At 53.3% G+C, this 25,901-nt stretch overlaps 1 protein-coding gene across 1 annotated transcript in view; it reads left to right on the top strand.

The window, feature by feature from the left end:
• CACNA1B (calcium voltage-gated channel subunit alpha1 B) overlaps positions 1-25,901 on the top strand; it is a 432,602-nt gene that overhangs the window by 262,919 nt on the left and 143,782 nt on the right. Inside the window, exons 13-18 of the mRNA XM_054174438.1 lie at positions 4,457-4,569; positions 6,428-6,559; positions 7,565-7,637; positions 13,529-13,646; positions 17,653-17,720; positions 25,631-25,737. Of these exons, the coding sequence (XP_054030413.1) occupies positions 4,457-4,569; positions 6,428-6,559; positions 7,565-7,637; positions 13,529-13,646; positions 17,653-17,720; positions 25,631-25,737 (611 nt within the window). The remainder of the gene's footprint in view (positions 1-4,456; positions 4,570-6,427; positions 6,560-7,564; positions 7,638-13,528; positions 13,647-17,652; positions 17,721-25,630; positions 25,738-25,901) is intronic.

Below are 25,901 nucleotides of genomic sequence, written 5' to 3'. Positions count from 1 at the left end.
GGTGTGGCTGCACTGGCAAGGTGTGGCTGCACTGGCAGGGTGTGGCTGCACTGGCAAGGTGTGGCTGCACTGGCAGGGTGTGGCTGCACTGGCAAGGTGTGGCTGCACTGGCAGGGTGTGAGTGCACTGGCAAGGTGTGGCTGCACTGGCAGGGTGTGGCTGCACTGGCAAGGTGTGGCTGCACTGGCAGGGTGTGAGTGCACTGGCAAGGTGTGGCTGCACTGGCAGGGTGTGGCTGCACTGGCAAGGTGTGGCTGCACTGGCAGGGTGTGGCTGCACTGGCAGGGTGTGGCTGCACTGGCAGGGTGTGAGTGCACTGGCAAGGTGTGGCTGCACTGGCAGGGTGTGGCTGCACTGGCAAGGTGTGGCTGCACTGGCAGGGTGTGAGTGCACTGGCAGGGTGTGGCTGCACTGGCAGGGTGTGAGTGCACTGGCAAGGTGTGGCTGCACTGGCAGGGTGTGGCTGCACTGGCAAGGTGTGGCTGCACTGGCAGGGTGTGGCTGCACTGGCAGGGTGTGGCTGCACTGGCAAGACATCCTGTGAAGGCTGGGATGAAGAGTGTGGTCACAGAAGACAAGGGGGGTGAAACCCAGGTTTACCTCAGTTCAGTGGACAGAGTGAGAGCTGGGCACAGAGGAACCTAATGAGGTTCACCAAGGACAAGTGCAGAGTCCTGCAGCTGGGGAGGAAGAAGAAACTGCAGCAGTAGAGGTCAGGAGGGGATCTGCTGGACAGCAGCCCTGGGGAGAAGGACCTGGGAGTGCTGGTGGGCAACAAGCTCTGCATGGGCCAGCAAAGTGCCCTGGTGGCCAAGAAGGCCAATGAGACCCTGGGCTGCATTCAGAGCAGTGTGGCCAGCAGAGCCAGGGAGCTTCTCCTCCCCCTCCACTCTGCCCTGCTGAGACCTCACCTGGAATATTGCATCCAGCTCTGGGCTCCCCACTTCCAGAGGGACAGGGATCTGCTGGAGAGAGGCCAACAGAGAGCTACCAGAATGCTGAAGGGACTGCAGCACTGCCTGGGGAGGAGAGGCTGAGGGACCTGGGGCTGTTCAGTCTGGAAAAGAGAAGACTGAGAGGGGATTTAATAAATGCTTATAAAGATCTGAGGGCTGGGGGCCAGGAGGGAGGGGACAGGGACAGGCTCTGCTCACTTGCTCCATGGGATAGGACAAGGGGCAATGGGTATAAACTGCAGCACAGGAGGTTCCAGCTCAACATGAGGAGGAACTTCTGCACTGTGAGGGTCCCAGAGCCCTGGAGCAGGCTGCCCAGAGAGGCTGTGGAGTCTCCTCTGGAGGCTTTCCAGCCCCATCTGGATGTGTTCCTGTGTGACCTGTGCTGGATTCTGTGGTCCTGCTCTGGCAGGGGGGTTGGACTTGGTGATCTTTGGAGGTCCCTTCCAACCCCTGACATGCTGTGAGCCTGTGTCTTTGACTCCAGTTTCTATAAGATGTGCTGAAGTCATCTGGTGGCCAAGCAGCATTATCTTCTTAGTGCCTTAGAGCTCTCCTGGATTTGCTTGCATTGTCAAGTGACAGACACTGGGTTGAGGCTCATGGTTGGATTTGATGATCCATAGATTCATGGAGTGGCTTGGGTTGGAAGGGACCTTCAAGATCATTTGGTGCCAACCCCCTGGCATCCTAAAGGCCATTTCCAACCTAAATGACTCTGTCATTCTGTGATGTCTTTTCACCAGTGAATGAGGCAGACTCCCACCTGCACCCAGCTGGTCCCCATGCTGGCTGCTAATTTCCCTGGCTCCTTGTAGCCAGGATGCTCCTTCCACAGCACTAAGGTCTCGTACCTGATGGTCAGGGCCAGGTGATTTAAGAGACCACCAGGTCTCTCTGCCAGGATATGGTGAGTGCAGCACTGGCAGGAAGCTTTGCAGAGTGTTTTCCCCAGGAGGTAAAGCTGTTGATCTGTTTCTGATTCTTCCTCCTTTACAGAATCCATAGGGATCTCACTTCTCCCTCTGTTTCTTCCTCCTCATCCACCTTCCAGCCCCCAGAATTAATTCAGCTTCTTCACCCCCACTGCAAGATCACACAGTCAGTTCAGGCTGACAAACCATGGAGATGAAACCATCCAAATGCAGGGGGGAATAAAAAGCCCCCAAACAACAGGGAAACAACAAACCAGAGCAACATCAGCCCTGGGAGAAAGAGCCCAGAGGGGTCTCTTGTGGAACAAGCTCCCAGGGGGGGCATGTCAAGATGCCAGGGAAATTAATGATCAGTGTACCATCTGGAGGGTCCAAGGAAAGGTTTTTGCTGGTTCATAAGGGATTCCCAAGAGGAGGAGCTGTGGGAGAGAAGGTTTAGCTCCTTCTTTTTCTAGTGGGAGAAGCTGGCTGAGCAGCTGGTGCTGAGAGGCTGAGGGAGCTGGGGTTGCTTAGCCTGGAGAAGAGGAGGCTCAGGGGAGACCTCATTGCTCTCTCCAACTCCCTGAAGGGAGGTTGGAGCCAGGTGGGGGTTGGTTTCTTCTCCCAGGCAAGCAGCACCAGAACAAGAGGACACAGTCTCAAGCTGTGCCAGGGGAGGTTTAGGCTGGATGTTAGGAAGAAATGCTTCCCAGCTAGAGAGATTGGCCATGGGGATGTGCTGCCCAGGTGGAGTCGCCATCCCTGGAAGTGTTTAAGAAGAGCCTGGATGAGGCACTTGGTGCCATGGTTGAGTTGATCAGATGGTGTTGGGTGATAGGTTGGACTTGATGACCTCAGAAGTCTTTTCCAGCCTGGTTATGTTATGTTTTGTTATGCTATGCTATGCTATGCTATGCTATTCCATTCCATTCCATTCCATTCCATTCCATTCCATCAGGATCTCAGGCAATGATAGGACTAGGGGGAATGGAATGAAGCTGGAGGTGGGGAGATTCAGGCTGGAGGTGAGGAGGAAGTTCTTCCCCATGAGAGTGGTGAAGCCCTGGAATGGGTTGTCCAGGGAGGTGGCTGAGGCCCCATCCCTGGAGGTGTTTAAGCCCAGGCTGGATGAGGTTCTGGCCAGGCTGATCTAGTGTGGGGTGTCCCTGCCCATGGCAGGGGGCTTGGAACTAGATGATCCTTGTGGTCCCTTCCAACCCTGACTGATTCTATGATTCTACTCTGTTCTGTTCTGTATCTGCCTTTGCCACTGCATTTCCTTGAAGCTCAGGGTGCAGCATCTCTTGCAGAGCAGCTGCAGGCAGTGCTGTGCTTTGCAGGACACAGCCAGGCTTCTCCTCCTCAAAGGGGTTTCCAAGCTGCTCAGCCTCCCAGCGCTGCTCAGCTGCTCACACACAGCCCTGCTGCCCTGGCCTCCCATTAACACTCCCCCTCACAACAGGCTCCAGCTGCTCCTGGGGCCCAGTGCTGATGTGTTTATGATCTGTGCTACCTGCAGCTGGGAACTCTGGCCCAGGGAAGCTCTGAAATCGTAGACTCAATAAGGTGGGAAAAGACCTCAGAGATCATCAAGTCCAACCTATCACCCAACACCTCCTGACAACTAAACCATGGCTCCAAGTGCCACATCCAATCCCCTCTTGAGCACCTCCAGGGATGGGGACTCCACCACCTCCCTGGGCAGCACATTCCAATGGCCAATTACTCCTTAATGCTGGGTTGATGCAGGCAACAGCAGCAACTGGCAGTGAAATCCCTGTCTTCTCCTGTTAGCTCCACCTCTGTGGATAGAAGTGTCCTTTCCCATCGTTTTTGCACCCACTCCTATGGTGTCCTTTATGGAATAAAGGATTTGAGAGAGTTCTTGATCACTTGAGGTTAAGGTTGCAGAGACTTCTTGACCCCTTGAGGTTAATTCCTTAAAACAAAAAGACAAAACAACCCCTTGAAAAACCTCCTTGACTGGGGCCAATTCCTTACAAGAAGCTGAGGCTGCAAGTCAGGCAGGTGACTGGATGTGCCTGCTTGAGGTTTTGCAGCACCTCCTAATCCCTCCTACCTTCATCACTCTCCTAAAGGCCCTCAGTTGGCAGATCTTGCCCACAGATAATGCTTTGCTCTTCTGCAGTGCTGTGGGTGAAGGCTTTTGGGGGGAGTAGGAGGATGGGACAGTGTCCTCCAGCATCTTTGCTCTACAGGCTGACTGCATGGGGTGGGCAAAGGGAGTGCTGGCATTTACAGGTGAGGCAGTGAAATAAAGAAGAGCAGTGTCCCTTGAAGCAGGTTACTTTAAGGGAGCTGCCTTGATAGAGAAGAAAACAAGTTCCCATCTGTGGTTTCCTTTTCATCTGACCCACTTCTAGGCATTGCCCTTTCTCAGAGTGGACAGCAGAAGGCTGGCACAAGGCTCTGGAGTGCTGGAGTCCAGTTCAGGGCTTGGCCAAAGCCTTCATAAGTAAACCAAGCACAGCCTGATTCTTGCTCTGTCCTCAGCCTCTCTTGAAGCACCACAAAGAACTAAGCTCAAATAGTTTTGCCTTCTTTGAAATGGACTTTCTGTTGCAGGTGATTGTGGGAAGCATCTTTGAAGTCATCTGGGCTGCAGTGAAGCCAGGAACCTCCTTTGGCATCAGCGTGCTGAGAGCGCTCCGGCTCCTGAGGATTTTCAAAGTCACAAAGTAAGTCCAGCTCCCCTTGCATCACCAGCCCCACAGCAAGGAGCTCTGCTTTCCACTCTTGTAGAGGGGAAAAAAACAACCACCCTAAACACCCCTCAAATATTCAAATAAAAGCATGAAAGTCCCCAAACCAAACCAAAAATACAACTCCGGTGCCCCTCTGCAAGCTGGCACAGAGCTGCCTGTCCTAACAGCCTGGCACCAGGCAGGATCATAGGATCAATAAGGTTGGAAAAGACCTCAAAGATCAGCAAGTCCAACCTGGCACCCCACACCACTAAACCATGGCTCCAAGTGCCACATCCAATCCCCTCTTGAACACCTCCAGGGATGGGGACTCCACCACCTCCCTGGGCAGCACATTCCCATGGCCAATCTCTCTTGCTGGGAAGAACTTTCTCCTCACCTCCAGCCTAAACCTCCCCTGGCACAGCTTGAGACTGTGTCCTCTTGTTCTGGTGCTGCTTGCCTGGGAGAAGAGACCAACCCCCACCTGGCTACAACCTCCCTTCAGGGAGTTGGAGAGAGCAATGAGGTCTCCCCTGAGCCTCCTCTTCTCCAGGGGCAGAAGTAGCAGAAGGAAACTGAAGCTGCAGGATTGCTCTTTCCTTGGTTTGGCAGTTGGAAGTTTAGGGAATTCCTGAACCTGTGCTCAGCACTGGTTAGGCCATACCTTGAGTCCTGTGTCCAGTTCTGGGCCTCTCAATTTAAGAAAGACATTGAGACTCTTGAACCTGTCCAAAGAAGGGCAAGGAGGCTGGGGAGGGGTCTGGAGCACAGCCCTGTGAGGAGAGGCTGAGGGAGCTGGGGTTGCTTAGCCTGGAGACGAGGAGGCTCAGGGGAGACCTCATTGCTCTCTACAGCTCCCTGAAAGGAGATGTGAGAAGAGACCAACCCCCACCTGTCTCCAAAGTCACAACTGGAAAGAATTCCTAATGATAAAGCTGTGTGGTTGAGCTGCCCCATGCTGAAGTGTCTCTGTGCATCAGTGTGTCTGGGAAACCTCTGAGCAGGTCGACTTGTGGAGCCTGGCACCCCCAGCTTGGAGGGACACACCACAAAGAGCTCCTGGTGGAAATGAGCTGCCTGCTCCTGATCATAAGGAGAAACTTGCTTGGTGTGAGGGTGCTGGAGGCCTGGAGCAGGCTGCCCAGAGGGGCTGTGGAGTCTACTCTGGAGGGGTTGCAACCCCAGCTGGCCAATATGATCCTGGGCAAGCTGCTGTGGGTGCCCTGCTCGAGCAGGGGGCTGGGCTGGATGAGTCCCAGAGGTCCCTTCCAACCCTCCCCATGCTGGGATTGTTTTGTTTTGAGCCTTACAAAGGTGCAGGGTTTCTGTTCAGCCTCAACTTGATGATATCCATACCCCCATGGTTTTAACCCCCTGTTGACTTCCATGCTGGCTGAGAAGATGCCACTGGCACAGGTGGTGGCAGCCCCATCTCTGGAGGCTTTCAAGGCCAGGCTGGATGTGGCTCTGAGCAAGTGGCAGGGGGGTTGGAGCTGGGTGACCCTTGAGGTCCCTTCCAACCCTAACAATTCTCTGATTCTATGCAGAAAGGTCAAAATCTGTACCAGGAAAGGGGTTCCTAAGAAACTAAAGGCAGCACTGTCAGTGGTGATGATTGCCCTGCATGGCTGAACATCCCCACAGTGCCCATCTCTGCCCTTGCCATGCCAGAAGGGCTTTTGCCCCTCCCTGGCTGCATTTCCCACTCACAGAGGGGAGGTTAAAGCTGCTGCTCTTCCTTGCCACTCTCTTCCTTTTCCTACAATAAGGAAACAGTTTTTGTTGCTTTCCCACCAAAGTCTCTTCTCCCACTCATATTCTCTCCTGGCTGCTCTGATCTCCACCCCAGGTACTGGAATTCCCTGAGGAATCTGGTGGTCTCCTTGCTGAACTCCATGAAGTCCATCATCAGTTTGCTCTTCCTGCTGTTCCTCTTCATCGTGGTGTTTGCTTTGCTGGGGATGCAGCTCTTTGGAGGACAGTAAGTACTGAATCCTCTCAGGGGTAGGCTGGAAGCAACCACCTGGAATCCAAAGAGGGAGAGGGAGGGCTGCAGGGCTGGAAGGATTCCTCCTGTTGGTCCTGGGCTGCTGTGAAGTGATCTCTGCTTTGCAGGACCATTGCTGCTGTTGTGGGGCTTTAGCTGAAGCTGGGTTCTTTCTGGCTCCCCTAATGCAAAGCTCCTGCTGGCCCTGTGTGTACACCCAGAGCTCTGGAACAGGGCTGGGGAAGGGAGACAACACTTGCCCTGCTGTTAGGGGCAAGGCAAATTCTCTCCCCCAGAGCCAGGCTGATTTATTCACCTGGAATACTTATTTTTCCCTGCTAGAAAACAGAGTTTTGGTGCATGCCTTTTTTTTTTCCCCTCCCCCCTGATTGGAAATGCCAGGTGTGAAGATTTTTTGCAGCAAGAAACACCACAGCATTTCATTTGCAGCAAGGAATATCACAGTCCTTGACTGTGAAGATCTAAATCCCAGCCCAGGCTTGGAAATGCTTTGCTGCTAGTTGGTTGATGTGGATTCTGGTTTGGGGGTCTTCCCTCTCCCCCCACCCCCCCAGTCAATCATAGTTTTACCTTTAAAACACCAAAATGAAGCAACCTGCTGAGAGGTAATTTCAATTCTGACTTCACACTTGAGGGCCAAAAAAAAACCCCAGCCCAGCCCCAAACCTCCTTGGAGTCATTTGTTGCACCAAACCATTGCAGCCTTTGAGTGCTCTTTCTGGGTTTGTGGAGGGGGGGGGAATGGATTTCAAAGCATCAGAGTTCTCCTCTGGGATTACAACTGAGTTCCTGCTAACAGTTCTGTTAAGCATCTCCTCTGAGGTGCCCTGTGCCCAGCTGGGATTGCCTGGAGAGGGGGTTGGATTTTGCCAGGTGGAACAAATGTTCCTCTCTGCCTTGGGTGGAAGGGATTTATGAGACTGCATGGGAGCTGCTGGTCCCTTCTTGCTCTTGTTTTTCCTTCTTCCTTCTCTCCAGATTCAATTTCCAAGATGAAACACCAACCACCAACTTCGACACCTTCCCTGCTGCCATCCTCACGGTGTTCCAGGTAAAGCCAAACCTGGTCCGGCCTCAGCACTGGAAAGTGATTTCCTGGCTGCCTCTGGATGGGCAAAGGGGTCCCTGGAAATCTGTGGGGTTTAGGGAAGGAGCAGGGATTTAGGAAGGGGAAGTCCTTCCTCCTCATGCAGTTTGCTACTCTTGAGCAATCGAGGAAGCCTTGAAAAGCAGTCAAGGAATCATAGAATCAGAGCATTGTCAGGGCTGGGAGGGACCTCTAGGATCAGCCAGTTCCAACCCCCCTGCCATGGCCAGGGACACCTCACACTACAGCAGGTTGCTCACAGCCACATCCAGCCTGGCCTTAAAAACCTCCAGGGATGAGGCTTCTACAGTCATGGAATCACAGAATGCACTGGGTTGGAAGGGACCTCCAAAGGTGCTTGCCTCCAGCCCTCTGCCATGGGGCACATGTACTTGCCAGGCTCAGGCACCCAACCTTTTGCCTTGATCTCAACAATTCTGATGGCATTTGGAAGTCAGCCACTAACAGAGCCTGACCCTTTTCTCCCACCCCTCCTTCAGCCACATTTGCTGGGAGGAAGCAGCACAGCCAGCTCCATGTGGTAAGGGAGCCTGTGGTCTCTGTGAGACTCACTGAATCAGACTGGTCTGGAGGCCTTTTGAGATCATCCAGCCCAACCCCCCTGCAGCCAGCAGGGACATCTGCAGCTAGAGCAGGGTGCTCAGAGGCTCATCAAACCTTATCCTGAGGTTTTCCAGGCAGGAAGCTTCCACCACAATCCTGGGCAACCTATTAGGTGGTGTTGGATGATGGATTGGACATGATGATCTCAAAGGTCTCTTCCAATCTGGTCTACTCTACTCTATTCTATTCTATTCCAGTGTCCTCAACACCCTCATAGCAAAGAACTTCTCAATGTCTAGTCTAAATCTACCTTGCTCTAGTTTCAACCATTACCTTTTCTCCCAGTGCTGCATGCTCTGGAATGCCAAGAAGGCCAATGGCATCCTGGCCTGGATCAGCAATACTGTGGCCAGCAGGAGCAGGGAAGTCATTGTGCCCTGTGCTCAGCTCTGCTTAGGCCACACCTTGAGTCTGTGTCCAGTTCTGGGGTCCTCAGTTCTGGGGTCCTCAGTTTAGGAAAGATGTTGAGATGCTGGAAGGTGTCCAGAGAAGGGCAACAAAGCTGGGGAGGGGTCTGGGGCACAGCCCTGTGAGGAGAGGCTGAGGTTGCTTAGCCTGGAGAAGAGGAGGCTCAGGGGAGACCTTCTTGCCCTCTCCCACTCCCTGAAGGGAGGTTGTAGCCAGCTGGGGGTTGGTCTCTTCTCCCAGGCAAGCAGCACCAGAACAAGAGGCCTCAGTCTCAGGCTGTGCCAGGGGAGGTTTAGGCTGGATGCTAGGAAGAGATTCTTCCCAGCAAGAGAGATTGGCTATTGGGATGTGCTGCCCAGGGAGGTGGTGGAGTCCCCATCCCTGGAGGTGTTTAGGAAGAGCCTGGCTGAGGCACTTGGTGCCATGGCTTAGTTGATCAAATGGTGTTGGGTGATAAGTTGGACTTGATGATCTCTGAGGTCACAGTATCACAGAATCACCAAGGTTGGAAGTGACCTCAAAGATCAAGTCCAACCTGTCACCACAGACCTCATGACTAGACCATGGCACCAAGTGCCACATCCAATCCCCTCTTGAACACCTCCAGGGATGGGGACTCCACCACCTCCCTGGGCAGAACATTTCAATGGCGAATGACTTTCTCCTCACCTCCAGCCTAAACCTCCCCTCTCACAGCTTGAGACTGTGTCCTCTTGTTCTGGTGCTGGGTGCCTGGGAGAAGAGACCAACCCCCACCTGGCTCCAACCTCCCTTCAGGGAGTTGGAGAGAGCAAGAAGGTCTCCCCTGAGCCTCCTCTTCTGCAGGCTAAGCAACCCCAGCTCCCTCAGCCTCTCCTCCCAGGGCTGTGCTCCAGACCCCTCCCCAGCTTTGTTGCCCTTCTCTGGACACCTTCCAGCATCTCAACATCTTTCCTAAACTGAGGAGCCCAGAACTGGACACAGGACTCAAGGTGTGGCCTAAGCAGTGCTGAGCACAGGGCACAAGGACTTCCCTGCTCCTGCTGCCCACACTGTTCCTGATGCAGGCCAGGATGCCCTTGGCCTTCTTGGCCACCTGGGCACACTGCAGGCTCATGTTCAGCCTACTATGACCCAGTACCCCCAGGTCCTTTTCTGCCTGGCTGCTCTCCATCCACTCTGTCCCCAGCCTGTAGCACTGCCTGGGGTTGCTGTGGCCAATGTGTTGATGGGGGCTGAATCTTTTCCCCCCAGATTGGAACTTGATTTACGTATTTCAGTGTCACATGAGGGAGCTGCCCCAGGGGAGGTTCAGGCTGGATGTTAGGAAGAAATTCTTCCCAGCAGGAGAGATTGGCCACTGGAATGTGCTGCCCAGGGAGGTGGTGGAGTCCCCATCCCTGGAGGTGTTTAGGAAGAGCCTGGCTGAGGCACTTGGTGCCATGGTTGAGTTGATCAGATGGTGTTGGGTGATAGGTTGGACTTGATGATCTCTGAGGTCTTTTCCAACATGGTTAATTCTATTCTATCCCCCCCAAAAAAAGGGAGGGGAGAGAGGGGAGTGGGGGGTTTGTGTGAACATTTTTTTGATGGCAATTTTGGGCTTAACACTGCAAAAGAATCCAAGAGACTCTGTGCTGTGCCCTTGGGGTGAGCAGTTTCCTGTGGGGACTGCTCCTCTCCAGATGTGCAGCAGGCTCTCAGGCCTTACCTCTCAGGATATTGCCAATCATGGGAGATTAGCGTTTGCATAGTTTGTTAGCAGTCATCAAAGAAAGGGCTGCCAGGAGCACGAAGGTATTTTCACAGGGCCGGAACTGAGCCGGAGTCAGGCTCCGGATCCCAGCAGCCAGGAAGGTTGCTGTGATGTTGATGTGAATCCCAAAGCTGTCTCTTGGGATTACTCAGCTGAACTAGCTCCTTTCTGTTCCTGAGATAACTGCCCCTGTAATGCAGTGGCTGTGGGATGAAGGCAAACACTGTTGGTTTTGTGATGTTCGTCTGAAGCCATCCGAGCCGCGAATTCAAACCGGCCAAACGCCCTCGGCTCTGAGCTGACTCCCTGCAGCCTCCCAGAAGCCTTTCGATCATCTCTCCTCCTGGTGCTTCCCCTCCCCCCCCCGAACTGCAAATATTGTGTGAACCTCCCACAGAAACACAGAATGGGAGGGGCTGGGAGGGACCTCAAAGCTCACCCAGTCCAAGCCCCCTGCCAGAGCAGGAGCACCCAGGGCAGCTCACACAGGAACACAGCCAGGTGGGTTTGGAGTATCTCCAGAGAGGGAGACTCCACAACCCCCCTGGGCAGCCTGCTCCAGGGCTCTGTCATCCTCATGCTTCCATGGAACTTCCTCAGCCTCAGCTCCCACCACTGCCCCTTGTGCTGGGCACTGGGCATCACCAAGCAGAGTCCCCAGCCTCTGGGCACTCACCCTGCACAGCTTTATGCACATGAATGAGGTCACCTCTCAGGCTTCTCCTCTCCAAGCTGCAGAGCCCTCAGCTCCCTCAGGCTCTCCTCCTAAGGAAGATGTTTTACTTCCTTCATCATCTTTGTGACTCTGTGATGGACTCTCTCAAGCAGTTCTGTGAGGTCCTTCTTGACCTGAGAGGCCCAGAACTGGGCACAATATTCCAGGTGCAGCCTCACCAGGGCAGAGTAGAGGGGGAGGAGAAACTCTCTCAACCCACTAACCCACAGCCCTTCTAATCCACCCCAGCATGCCCTTGGCCTCCTTGGCCACCAGAACACACGGCTGGCTCATGGTCAACCTTCCACCCACTTGGACCCCCAGGTCCTTTTCCCCTTCACTGCTCTCCAACAGGTCAGTCCCCAACCTATACTAGAGAGATCTAGTCCTGAGTCTGATCATCATTTTCCAGATAGAATAGAATAGGATTAACCAGGTTGGAAAAGACCTCAGAGATCATCAAGTCCAACCTATCACTCAACACCATCTGATCAACTAAACCATGGCACCAAGTGCCTCATCCAGGCTCTTCCTAAACACCTCCAGGGATGGGGACTCCACCACCTCCCTGGGCAGCACATTCCCATGGCCAATCTCTCTTGCTGGGAAGAATTCTTCCTCACCTCCAGCCTAAACCTCCCCTGGCACAGCTTGAGACTGTGTCCTCTTGTTCTGCTGCTGGGTGCCTGGGAGAAAACTGATACTCTTTTTTTCAATATGAGCTTTGGATTCTCTTCCTCTTCTCAGATGTTTCTTATCAGCAGTGGCCTGGCCAGCAGCAGTAAGGAAGGGACCATGCCCCTGTAATTTGCCCTGGGGAGATTGCACCTCCAGTGCTGTGTCCAGTTTGCACCCTCACCACAGAACAAGACATGGGAGTGCTGGAGTGTGCCCAGAGATGGGCAGCAAAGCTGCTGAGAGGTTTGGAGAGCATCTTATGAGGCTGAGGGAGCAGGGATTGTTTAGCCTGAGGAAGATGAGGCTGAGAGGAGACCTCATTGCTCTCCACAGCTCCCTGAAAGGAGGCTGGAGTGAGGCTGGTGTTGGCCTCTTCTCCCAGGTAACGAATGACAGGGCAAGAGGAAGCAGCCACAAGCTGTTCAGGGGAGGTTTAAGTTGGGTATTAGGAAGAATTTCTTTCTTGCAAGAGTGGTCAGGCTTTGGAACAGGCTGCCCAGGGAGGTGGTGGAGTCACCATCCCTGGAGGTGTTCAAAAACTGAGTAGATGTTGTGCTTTGGGACATGGTCTGGTGGTCATGGAGGTGTTGGGTAGAAGGTTGGACTTGATCTTAGAGGTCTTTTGCAACCTTAATGATTCTGTGCCTCCTCCCTGGTCTCACACAAGGCAGCAGGCTGCTTTGGTCTCTGCTCTAGTGAGCAGAGCAGCAGCATTCAGAGAACTCATCCGACGTGTTGAACAAACATAATGCAGGCAGGTACACCCTGCCCACCCCCAACCCCTTCAGACACTCTGTGTTGAAGAAGCAGCCTGAAACAAAGCCTTCTGCAGCCTGCAGTAACCTGTTGTGTTCAGCAGGGCTGGCTGGGTCACACTGCTCTGTCACACGAGTCCCAGGCTGGGCTTGGTCCAGCTGGCAGCTGGTGGAACTCAGCCTGGGTGCAGCTGAGCCACACTCTCCCTAAGGTCCCTTTGAAGAGCATCACCTGCTGTGCTCCAGCTCCTGGCCCCCAGGGAGGTCTTTGTGAGCTGAATGCCAGGCTGTGGATGTCCAAAATGCAAACAGCAACCAGAGAAATATTCATCTAGATTCACAGATTGCATTGCTTTGGAAGGGACCCTCAAGGGTCATGCAGTCCAAGCCCCTGCAGGCAGCAGGGACACCTCCAGCTGGATCAGGCTGCCCAGGGTCCCATCAAGTCTGACCTTCAATGTTAGAATAGAATAGAATAAACCAGGTTGGAAGAGACCTTTGAGATCATCAAGTCCAACCTATCCTCCAACACCATCTGAGCAACTAAATCATACATAGAACAAACCAGGTTGGAAGAGACCTTCAAGATCATCACGTCCAACCCCTCAACCAATCCAACACCACCTAAACAACTAAACCATGGCTCCAAGCACCCCATCAAGTGTCCTCCTGAACACCTCCAGGGATGGGGACTCCACCACCTCCCTGGGCAGCACATCCCAGTGGCCAATCTCTCTCTATGAAGAATTGCTCCCTACCAACCTGGAGGGGCTGCCCAGCTGTGTGGATGTGGCGCTGAGGGCCGTGGTTTGGTGGCGACCTGGCGGTGCTGGCTTTCACAGTCGGAGGGATGACCTTAAAGGCCCTTCCTAAGATCCTGTGATCCTGCTTTGCCTTTCCTTTCAGTCACTCTTGCTGTCTTTTGCCTTTCCCTGTGCAGATCCTGACGGGGGAGGACTGGAACGCGGTGATGTACCACGGCATCGAGTCGCAGGGTGGAGTCCACTCGGGGATGTTCTCCTCCATCTACTTCATCGTCCTCACCTTGTTTGGAAACTGTATCCTTGCACACTGCCTGCAGCACCTTGCACTTGGCCTTGCTCAGCTTCATGACACTGGCTTGGGCCCAGCTCTCAACCTGCCCAAGTCCCCGTGGATGCCATCCCTTCCCTCCACACCACACAGATGAGACCGGAAAAGAGGAGGCTCAGGGGAGACCTTCTTGCTCTCTATGACTCCCTGAAGGGAGGTTGCAGCCAGGTGGGGGTTGATCTCTTCTCCCAGGCAAGCAGCAGCAGAACAAGAGGACACAGTCTCAAGCTGTGCCAGGGGAGGTTTAGGCTGGATGTTAGGAAGAAGTTCTTCACAGCCAGAGAGATTGGCCATGGGAATGTGCTGCCCAGGGAGGTGGTGGGGTCAATGTCCCTGGAGGTATCACAGTATCACCAAGGTTGGAAGAGACCTCAAAGATCATCAAGTCCAACCTGTCACCCAAGACCTCATGACTAGACCATGGCACCGAGTGCCAGGTCCGACTGGATGAGGCACTTGGTGCCATGGGCTGGGTGATGAGTTAGGGCTGGGTGATCAGTTGGACTTGGTGACCTCAGAGGTCTCTTCCAACCTGGCTGATTCTGTGAGACATGAGCACCCCTGGGCTGCACAGAGGGCTCCAGCCCTGTGCTCTGCCTGAGCTCTCCACGCTGGCAGGAGGAGCTGAGGCAGGGAGGAGCAGAGCAGGCAGCCTGAGCTGTGCCTGTCACCCCGGGCCGTCTCTGCGGGGTTGATCCCATTACCGCGCTGCCTCGGCAGCTCCGCTCAGCCAGCTGCCTCCTGGCGCACAGCATGCCCCTGCCAGACACACAGGGCTCTGGAAAACTGGGTCAGTGGAGAGCTGGGAGGGAGGGAGAGCTCTAAATCCTCAGGGCTTGGCATTTGGAAATGAGATTAAGCTATAATCAGGCTTGACAGCAGAGCTGAGAGACAGACTCCGAACCTCGCAGCAGCTAAGAGCCAGCCTTTGGAGCAAGAGGATATAAATGCCCTTCTTGGCAGGGAGAGGGGGCTTCTGCCTTTGCCCACCTCCCTCTCTCCCCCCCTTTCCACCTTTCCCCTCTCCCCTCCTTTCCCCTCTCCCCTCCTTTCCCCTCTCCCCTCCTTTCCCCTCTCCCCTCCTTTCCCCTCTCCCCTCCTTTCCCCTCTCCCCTCCTTTCCCCTCTCCCCTCCTTTCCCCTCTCCCCTCCTTTCCCCTCTCCCCTCCTTTCCCCTCTCCCCTCCTTTCCCCTCTCCCCTCCTTTCCCCTCTCCCCTCCTTTCCCCTCTCCCCTCCTTTCCCCTCTCCCCTCCTTTCCCCTCTCCCCTCCTTTTCCCTCTCCCCTCCTTTTCCCTCTCCCCTCCTTTCCCCTCTCCCCTCCTTTCCCCTCTCCCCTCCTTTCCCCTCTCCCCTCCTTTCCCCTGTTTTCATGGAACAGGTCAGAGCAGGGGGTGCCTAAGAGGAGGGAACAAGGACCTGTGTCACCCAGGGTCATGCCACTGCCATGATTTGGTAACTGCCTCCTTGGCAGAGTGGTGAGTTGAAACCTCACCCACAACCACCCCCAACACTATCCTGGCAGAGAGAAGCTCTCTTGCTTTGCCTTCTGCTGCCCTGCTGCTGGGGAGATCAGGAGGTGGATTTCCTGGATGCTTCTCTGGGAGCAATGCTGAGAGCAGACAGCAGGCAGCCGTTTGTCTCAGGAGGGAAAGCCGAACTGGGTTGACTCAGGAGGGGCTCCAGTTGTCATGGACTGACAAAGCATTACCAGGAATGCCAGCAAAGAAAGGTTCACTGGTGGGAAGGAAAGCTGGGCTGGGACTTCTTCTTTAGAGTGAGGCTGGGGAGATACTGGAGCAGGTTGCCCATGGAGGCTGTGGACTAGGTTGGAAAAGACCTCAGAGATCATCAAGTCCAACCTATCATCCAACACCACCTAATCAACTAAACCATGCAACCAAGCACCCTATCAAGTCTCCTCCTGAACACCTCCGGGGATGGGGACTCCACCACCTCCCTGGGCAGCACATCCCATGGCCAATCTCTCTTGCTGGGAAGAACTTTCTCCTCACCTCCAGCCTAAACCTCCCCTGGCACAGCTTGAGACTGTGCCCTCTTGTTCTGGTGCTGCTTGCCTGGGAGAAGAGACCAACCCCCACCTGGCTACAACCTCCCTGCAGGGAGCTGGAGAGAGCAAGGAGGTCTCCCCTGAGCCTCCTCTTCTCCAGGCTAAGCAACCCCAGCTCCCTCAGCCTGTCCTCACAGGGCTGTGCTCCAGACCCCTCCCCAGCTTTGTTGCCCTTCTCTGGACACCTTCCAGCATCTCAACATCCTTCCTAAACTGAGGAGCCCAGAACTGGACCCAGGACTCAAGGTGTGGCCTAAGCAGTGCTGAGCACAGGGCACAATGACTTCCCTGCTCCTGCTGGCCACACCATTGCTGATGCAGGCCAGGAGTGATGCTAAGAGATTAAATCCAGCTCCTGCTCTCCACTGTCCCCAGCAGAGGCTCCAGTTCTGATGGTTATTCAGGCTCTGGAGACACTCCTCTCACTGGGAGTTAGAGACCTAAATGTCTGTTTCTGAAGTCATTGCTGAATTATGTTTGATAAAAGCTCTTGAGAGGGAAAGCAAAGAGGCTTTGAGCTGTTTATTTGGGTCAGCTTGAGTCCCTGGCTGCCCAGGGAAGTCTCCTGATGCTCTGCCAGCGTGGGGCAACAGCTCCCCAGCCAGCACTGCCTGCAGCCAATGTGCTGCCTGGAGGCTGCTGGAGCACAGGGACTTCATAGAGTCTTGGAATCCCAGTCTGGACTGGGTTGGAAGGGACCTTTTCAAGGTCATCTATCCTACCTCCTGCAGTCAGCAGGGACATCTCCATCTAGAGCAGGTTGCTCAGAGCCCCAACCAACCTCCCCTGCAATGGTTCCAGGGATGGGGCAGCTCCACCTCTCTGGGCAGCCTGGGACAGAATTTCATTACAGTGTCAAACATTTCTTCCTTCCCTCCAGTCTCAATCTCTTTCTTTTAGTTTCAAACCCTCCCCCTTGTCCTGTCACAACAGGCCCTGCTCAAAAATCTGTCCCCATCTTTCTAATTGGCCTCTTGAAGCACTGCAAGGCCACCAGAAGGTTTCCCTGGAGCTTTCTCTTCTCCAGGCTGAGCAACCCCAACTCTCTCAGGCTGGCCTCACAGCAGAGGGGCTCCAGCTCTCTGGAGGTGAGCTGTGACACAGAGGTGACAGAGCAGGCTGCTCACTGGAGTGCTGTGTCCAGTTTTGGGTTCCCCAGTTCAAGAGAGAGAGGCATCTACTGGAGAGAGTGAAACAGAAAGCCACAGGGGTGATTGAAAGACTTGAACATCTCTCCTGGGAATCATAGAATCAATCAGGTTGGAAAAGACCTCAGAGATCATCAAGTCCAACCTGTCACCCAACACCTCCTGACAACTAAACCATGGCTCCAAGTGCCACATCCAATACCCTCTTGAACACCTCCAGGGATGGGGACTCCACCACCTCCCTGGGCAGCACATTCCAGTGACTAACAGCTCTCTCTGGGAAGAACTTTCTCCTCACCTTGAGAAGAGACCCTCCCTTCAGGGAGTTGGAGAGAGCCAGAAGGTCTCCCCTGAGTCTCCTCTTCTCCAGGCTAAGCAACCCCAGTTCCCTCAGCCTCTCCTCACAGGGCTGTGCTCCAGACCCCTCCCCAGCTTTGTTGCCCTTCTCTGAACACCTTCAAGTGTCTCAATGTCCTTCCTAACCTGAGGAGCCCAGAACTGGACACAGGACTCAAGGTGTGGCCTAAGCAGCGCTGAGCACAGGGCACAAGGACTTCCCTGCTCCTGCTGGCCACACTATTCTTGATGCAGGCCAGGATGCCACTGGCCTTCTTGGTCCCTCTGGAGGTCCCTTCCAACCCCTACCATTGTGTGATTCTGTGACTGTAAGCAGGGCAAGAGGGGTGGTGGCAGAGCAAAGGAACACTTCACTGTATCTACTGTCTGGAGACCTTTTCCTTAGCTGCTCCCTGCAAGACACACTCCTGAATGTCTTCTTGGCTATCGCTGTTGACAACCTGGCCAATGCTCAGGAGCTGACCAAGGTATGTGGGGGATTTCTGCTTCTTCAAGCTTAGGCCACAGCTGCTGGATCTAAAGCACCTTCCAGGCACTCTGCCATTTCCTCTAGTTCATGTGGGGTCACTGTTTACCAGTTTGCATCGCCGGGAGGGGACCTGGAGTTGGGTCCTGGTTCAGGTTTGTTCCGCTTCAGGCTTGTTTCAGGGAGATGTTCCACGTTCTTTAGCTGTGTTTGATCACAGGGTGGGCAGTGGGCAGTGCTCACCTGGCTGCTGCCTGGTGGTGCCCAGGCATGCCCAGCACTTGCTGTTCTCAAGAGCAGAGGTGAAGCAAGTAACAGGGATTGGCTGAAGCTTGAAGCTTAGAGATGGGAACACACAGGTGGTGTGCTGCTGCTTTTGCTCTCTCACTCTGGTGTTTCACATCTTGCTGAGTTTGGGGTGAATCAAGGCATCAGCATCCCTGCTTTGGCTCTCACACCTTGCTAAGTTTGGGGTGAATCAAGGCATCAGCATCCCTGCTTTTGCTCTCACACCTTGCTGAGTTTGGGGTGAATCAAGGCATCAGCATCCCTGCTTTTGCTCTCACACCTTGCTGAGTTTGGGGTGAATCAAGGAATCAGCATCCCTGCTTTGTCTCTCACACCTTGCTGAGTTTGGGGTGAATCAAGGAATCAGCATCCCTGCTTTGTCTCTCACACCTTGCTGAGTTTGGGGTGAATCAAGGCATCAGCATCCCTGCTTTGGCTGTCACACCTTGCTGAGTTTGGGGTGAATCAAGGCATCACCATCCCTGCTTTGGCTCTCACACCTTGCTGAGTTTGGGGTGAATCAAGGAATCAGCATCCCTGCTTTGGCTCTCACACCTTGCTGAGTTTGGGGTGAATCAAGGCATCACCATCCCTGCTTTTGCTCTCTCACACTGATGTTTCACACCTTGCTGAGTTCTGGGGTGAATCAAGGAATCCACACTCTCCAATCAGCTCCCAGGGAGAAATATTGCAGAGGCTGTGGTGGGGATGTTCTGATCTTCCTGCCTCCACCAGGTGCAAGAGATACCTGAGGCACCAACCCAAGTGCAGGTAGAAAGCCAGGTCCTGGCAGGAGATGGAAATGACAGGGATGTGACTTTACTCTCTGCACAGATTTAGGCTGGAGGCAAGCTTAGAGCCTCATACTGCACAGCTCATAGAATCAGTCAGGGTTGGAAGGGACCACAAGGATCATCTAGTTCCAACCCCACTGCCATGGGCAGGGCCACCTCACACTAGAGCAGGCTGGCCAGAGCCTCATCCAGTGCTGCAGGTTGTGTTTGTGCTGTCGCCTGCATTTTGTTTCTCGTTGTAGCACCTCCAGTTATGGTTAGGAGGCAGCATTAGGGTTTGTTTGCACACTTCCAGCTTGGACACAGATCTGCAGACCCCATTGCTGTGCTGCTGTCACCACCCTAAGTCAGTGAGCTGCCAGTGGCAGGAGAAGCACCGTGTCCACCTCAGCAGCTGTGCCTCACAAGCTTTAGCTTCTGTGCTCCTTCCAGGGTGAGAAGATCACTAACCATGTGCTTGTGCAGCAGCAAAGAGGGATGTGCTCTCTCTTTGGAGCTGAGGAAAGGATGGATGAACAATGTAGCTCCAGATCTCAGGGAGATGGAGATTTCTAGAAGCCTCCCACCCAGAGTCACAGATTGCATCGGTTTGGAAGGGATCCTCAAAGGTCATCCTGTCCAACCCTCCTGCGGTCAGCAGAGACGTCTTCAACTAGATCAGGCTGCCCAGGACCACATCATCAAGTCTGCTCTTGAGTTTCTCCAGCCTCTACCACATCCCTGAGCAACCTATTGCAGTGTTTTACCACCCTCATTGTAAACCAGCTCTTCCTTATGCCCAGCCTAAATCCACCCTCTGCCAGCTAAAAGCCATTTCCCCAGCTGCTGAAGACCAAAGCAACCCACCAGTGCCCAGCTAAAATCCACACCTCTGCTGCAGCTGAGCTTCTCTTCACAAGCTCTCTTTTGCTGCTGTGCAGCTGTCTGACTGGTTCCAGCTTCCAGCTTTGACTGGGCCCTTGTTTCCTGACAGCTGCTCTCCAGCACAGACCATCCAAGAAGGCTGGTGGCTCTCAGATGTATAATAGATGATCTTAGATCCCCAGGACCACGTTCTGCAGCCCTCCTCTCTCATAACACAGCTCAGGGCTGCATCTAATGGATCTCAGTGGGGTTCTTTCTCAGGAAGTTTCTCCTTTGCAACTGTTTGTGCTCCTTCTAAAGCCTACAGAAATCTCCAGCCTGGAGGCATCATCCTCCCAGGCTGCTCAGGAGATTTATGGGCATCCCTCGGATGTATGAAGGGAGATGATCAGGCCCAGCACAATCCTTGGATAATGAGGCTCATCCTGCTTCTTTCTTCATCCTTTCAGTGCTTCCTTCTGAATATTTCAGCAGCTGGCTTGGGGAGGGTTAGAATCCCAACTTGGTTGATGCTTAGAAAGTCAAATTTAAATATTGATGGCTTCAGCAGCGTTGCCAAATCAGAAGGCTTCTGAAGAAACTCTTTTCTTTGTGTGTGCCTCTGTGATGTTATTTATGATCCCCTCAAAACCACCAGGGCTTTTCAAGAGGAGAGGAGAAAGCACCAAGTAATTCAATTGTATGCCATACCTGGAGGATGAGGGATTTATTGCTAAGTAAATACAATCATGCAACCACACCCCCCCCAAAAAAAAAGGCCTGGAGATGGAATTAAGTAACTCAGGAGTCAGTTGATCCCAGGAGGCTTTCTTGACATTTACACTGTCAAACTGATGGAGCTCAGTGCTGAGCCTCACGTGGGCAAACCACAAGCAGTTTGCAGCTGCCTCTTTTGGAGAGGCAGAAAGGTTCCCAGCAGGCCTGCAGCGCCCAGCACTGCCTCTTCTGCATGCTGGCTCCCTACCTGCACTTGTCCCTGTGCAGCGGTGGTGACACTCTGGGCTGGTGGATGGGAGGTGGAAGGAAGGGATGGGTGGGGTCATGGGTGTGGGTGGATGGGTGTGGGTGGATGGGTGTGGTTGGATGAATGGTGGGTGGATGGGTGTGTGTGGATGGATGGATGAGTGTGGATGAATGGGTGTGGGTGGATGAATGGTGGGTGGATGGATGGATGGGTGTGGGTGGATGAATGGGTGTGGGTGGATGGATGGGTGTGGGTGGATGGGTGTGGGTGGATGGGTGTGGGTGGATGAATGGGTGTGGGTGGATGGATGGGTGTGGGTGGATGGGTGTGGGTGGATGGGTGTGGGTGGATGAATGGTGGGTGGATGGATGTGGGTAGGTGGATGAATAGTGGGTGGGTGGATGTGGGTGGGTGGATGGATGGGTGGATGGGGATGGATGATGGGTGGGGATGGATGGATGGGTGGGTGTGTGGGAATGGATGGGTGTGGGTGGATGGATGGTGGGTGGGTGTGGCTGGTGGGTGGATGGATGGGTGGATGGGTGTGTGTGGATGGATGGGTAAATGGATGGATGGCTGATGTATGTATGAGTGGATGGATCCATGGGCAGGTGGATGCATGGGCAGCTGGATGATGCATGGACAGGTGGGTGGATGGATGGATGGATGGAAGATGTGTGGATGTATGTATGATGGATGGATGGATGTTTGGGTGGCTGGATAGCTGCTGCCATCACAGCCCAGAGCTGGCTTCAGCCTCGCACCATCACAGCGCTGCACGCTTCCAGCTGAACAAGATGAGGCTGGGTGTCCCAGCAAGACCTGGCAGTGTAAGTAGCAGGCAAAAAAAGGAACTCATTTTTGTAGTGATCTGCAAGCTTCGGGTGGAAGGAGCTACAGAAACACCATTAAGCATTCACCTGCTGAAGAGCATGTTGTTGTGAGGTGGGAATGGCTGCCTTTGTAACCACAATGGCTATTTTCTGCTGTTACTTCGGGCTATTGAAGGCAGCAGAATTACCGATGCGCCAAGGAGAATGGAGTTGAAGCCACACAGTTTAAAGAGAGAATAAAAGCTGCACCTGGTGCTTTAGGTGCACAGAAGGCAAAAATCAAGCAGCTTTGAATGAGTGTGATTTGAACACTGCTGGAGAGCCCTCGAAAGAAGAAAAACAACTCGAAGATACCTGCGGGATGAAAGGGAAAACTTAAACACCTTCTTATTTGGGAGCCTTGTTCCTCAAAGGATCCACGGTCTGCAGAGCCTCTGGATTTACAAACAGCTTCAAACCCATCAGTAGGTGTGCTGGAAGTTGGCAGTTGCAAAGTGTTGACTCTGCATAAAACCTCCAGCAGGGTTTTGTTTGCATGACCTGGCTCAGGTTCTTCCTGCACTACAGTAAGAGTTCACTTGGTGCAGATCTGCCCAACATTTGGAAAGGAAAGGGGGGGGGGGAGGAAGATGTGCAACTTTTAAAGGCAGCAGGTTTTAATCCTCATTCATTTCCTGTTATTTCTTTCTTCTCCTAAAGGAGAAAAGGGAAAAGGGTTTCAAGATGAGCTCAGTTTAAGCAAATAACACCAAAGCCAGAGCAGGGAAGTGTTTACATGTGTGGTGATCAGGATGGATCAAGCTCTGTGACTTCCTATTTCAAAGCCAGATGCCTTGCTGTCTGCTCTCATTACTGTGAGCATAACTGTTTCCAAGCATCACCTCTGAAGAGCAGAAGTTTGACACAAGAGCCTGTGCCTGCTCTTGTCTTGCTACCCCCCTCACTGGAGTGCTGTGTCCAGTTTTGGGTTCCCCAGTTCAAGAGAGACAGGCATCTACTGGAGAGAGTGCAACAGAAAGCCACAGGGGTGATTGAAAGACTTGAACATCTCTCCTGGGAATCATAGAATCAATCAGGTTGGAAAAGACCTCAAGGATCATCAAGTCCAACCTGTCACCCAACACCTCCTGACAGCTAAACCATGGCTCCGAGTGCCACATCCAATCCCCTCTTGAACACCTCCAGGGATGGGGACTCCACCACCTCCCTGGGCAGCACATTCCAGTGGCCAGTCTCTCTTGCTGGGAAGAATTTCCTCCTTACCTTGAGCCTAAACCTCCCCTGGCACAGCTTGAGACTGTGTCCTCTTGTTCTGGTGCTGGGTGCCTGGGAGAAGAGACCAACCTCCACCTGGCTACAACCTCCCTTCAGGGAGTTGGAGAGAGCAAGAAGGTCTCCCCTGAGCCTCCTCCTCTCCAGGCTAAGCAACCTCAGTTGGAAGGCAATGCAAGCTGTATTTACAAGCAGAACTGCAATCTACAATGGAATGTGATGAATATGTACAAAAGGCTTTACAGCAGCTACAGTTAATAAACAGCACAGGAATCCCCCTGGTCTTTGACCAGGGGAAGCTACTAGCTTCTCCCTTTCTGCCTCCCCCTTACCTTCCTGTACAAAAAGGAGAAGAGGAAGAAGCAGAGAAGTTAGACTTAGCCAAAACAATGCAGACAAGGTCGAGCAGAAGCAAGTTAGCATCTCTCCCAGAGCAAAGAAGCAAGGAAAGCAATTGGTTTAGGAACTGAATCTTATGGTAGATCTCTGTCCAATGGGATTGCTTAGAATTATCTGTATTTTCCTCTTCACACCCAAGAGTGATTTGTTTACATTGTACTACCTTCCTGCTCAACAGCTGTGAAAAATTTAGCCAGGGGAAGTTTAGGCTGGAGGTGAGGAGAAAGTTCTTCCCAGAAAGAGGAATTGGCCATTGGAATGGGTCCAGAGAAGGGGAAGGAGGCTGGGGAGGGGTCTGGAGCACAGCCCTGTGAGGAAAGGCTGAGGGAGCTGGGGTTGCTTAGCCTGGAGAAGAGGAGGCTCAGGGGAGACCTTCTTGCTGTCTGCAACTCCCTGAAGGGAGGTTGGAGCCAGGTGGGGCTTGGTCTCTTCTCCCAGGCAAGCAGCCCCAGAACAAGAGGACACAGTCTCAGGCTGTGCCAGGGGAGGTTTAGGCTGGAGGTGAGGAGAAAGTTCATCCCAGAGAGAGAGATTGGCCATGGGAATGTGCTGCCCAGGGAGGTGGTGGAGTCCCCATCTCTAGAGGTGTTCAAGAAGGGATTGGATGAGGCCCTTGGAGCCATGGTTTAGTTGTCAGGAGGTATTGGGTGACAGCTTGGACTTGATGATCTCTGAGGTCTTTTCCCACCTGGTTGACTCTGTGATTCTATGTATGAAGCTGGTGAAGGGGCTGGAGAACAGGGCTGGTGAGGAGCAGCTGAGGGAACCTGGGGTGCTCAGCTTGGAGAAAAGGAGGCTGGGGGAAGACCTGGCTCTCTACAACTCGCTGAAAGGAGGTTGGAGCAAGGTGGAAGTTGGTCTCTTCTCCCATGTAACAAGGAGCTGGTTGAGTAGAAATGACCTCAAGTTGCACCAGGAGAGATTTAGGTTGGGTGTTAGGAAAAAACTTCTTCACTGGGAGGGTGATAAAGTATTGAAGCAGGCTGCCCAGGGAAGTGGTGGAGTCACCATCCCTGGAAGCATCCAGCACCTGTAGGGACATGGTTTGGTGGATAGTGCTGGGTTAATGAATGGACTTGGTGACCTTGGTGATCTTTTCCACCTTTTGTGGTTCTGTGGTTGCCTAAGGTCACAGAATCACTCAGGTTAGATCCTGTAGCCTGAATCTGAGCAGTGTTCTTCTTGTCATTACGCCAGGCAGGAGGAAAGGAGTCCCAGCTGTCCTCTGTGGGATCTTGCAGTGCCAAGAGATGTTAAAAATCCTCATGATGTGGGAGGTGGGCAGAAAGCATGAACCCAGCCATCTCTGGGACCCACAGCTGATCCCACACACCACACTTTGATACAAGTCCTCATTTCTTGTCACCCTCTGTGTCCACAATGAAGTGGAAATACCTGGGGCAAAAGCAGTGTGGGCAGGACCAGTCCAGACCGGTGCTGTCTCCTGGACTTACTGGTTCAGAAAAGCCACACTGGTGACCATGAAGGGCTCAGGAGTCTGTCTCACACATTTCAGTAAGCTGTGGGCTTCAGAGTGTTTTCACCCATGCAGTTCTGAGACAAATGAGGTTCCTCTCACCCCAGCAATGTCACACTTGTGGTCAGGTCTGGCCCTGCCCTGCCGGAGCCTCCTACCCAAACACTGAGCGGTAAGAGGAGATCCCGGAGAGGTAAGAAAGCTTTGAGAGGGAGGTGTAAAAAGGATTGGTAAAGACACAATTCTCAAGCTCCTGTTGACCAGCTGCTGTTACCATCAAGGCCCTGTCCAGGGCTTCTTACAAGAAGCTGTGAAATTCTGCTTTTCCCCCTCAGTTTAGGAAGGAGGTTGACTTGCTGGAAGGTGTCCAGAGAAGGGTAACGAAGTTGGTGAGGGGTTTGGAACACAGCCCTGTGAGGAGAGTCTGAGCGAGCTGGGGTTGCTTAGCCTGGGGAAGAGGAGGCTCAGGGGAGACCTTCTTGCTCTCTACAGCTCCCTGAAGGGAGGTTGTAGACAGGCAGAGGTTGGTCTCTTCTCCCAGGCAGCCAGTACCAGAACAAGAGGACACAGTCTCAGGCTGCACCAGGGGAGGTTTGGGCTGGATGTTAGGAAAAAATTCTATACAGAGAGAGTGATTGCCCATGGGAATGTGCTGCCCAGGGAGGTGGTGGAGTCACCATCATTGGAGGTGTTTAGGAGGAGACTTGATGGGGTGCTTGGTGCCATGGGTTAGTTGTTTAGGTGGTGTTGGATTGGTTGATGAGTTGGACGCGATGATCTTGAAGGTCTCTTCCAACCTGGTCTGGTCTATTCTATTCTATTCTATCCTATCCTATTCTATCCTATCCCATTCCATTCCATTCCATTCCATTCCATTCCATTCCATTCTTTATTGTACTGACTTTGCCTTGTTCCAACAGCCCAGCGGTGGCAGTCTCGTATGACTCATGCCTTGGGGACCTCTGCTTACAGCCAGGACCCGATGCATGCCCTAATTTCTCTTGATTTTTTCTGCACCAGGACGAGGAGGAGATGGAGGAAGCCACCAATCAAAAGCTCGCCCTGCAGAAGGCCAAAGAAGTGGCAGAAGTCAGCCCCATGTCTGCAGCCAACATCTCCATAGCCGCGTAAGCACAGCTTTCTTCTTGGGGACCTCGACTGTTTGGCTTCTGGTTTTCAGCGTCAATGTATTTGTCTGTTCGAGTGGAGCATCCCATAGTACTCTGTCAGCCCTTTCTTACCGTCTCTGATTACTGTCAGGACTTTAGGTTGAGTGAGGAGCTCAGGGCAG

Source organism: Dryobates pubescens, chromosome 29, assembly GCF_014839835.1.
Source record: "Dryobates pubescens isolate bDryPub1 chromosome 29, bDryPub1.pri, whole genome shotgun sequence".
Lineage (NCBI taxonomy): Eukaryota > Metazoa > Chordata > Aves > Piciformes > Picidae > Dryobates > Dryobates pubescens.
This window is presented reverse-complemented; position numbering and strand designations above follow the sequence as displayed.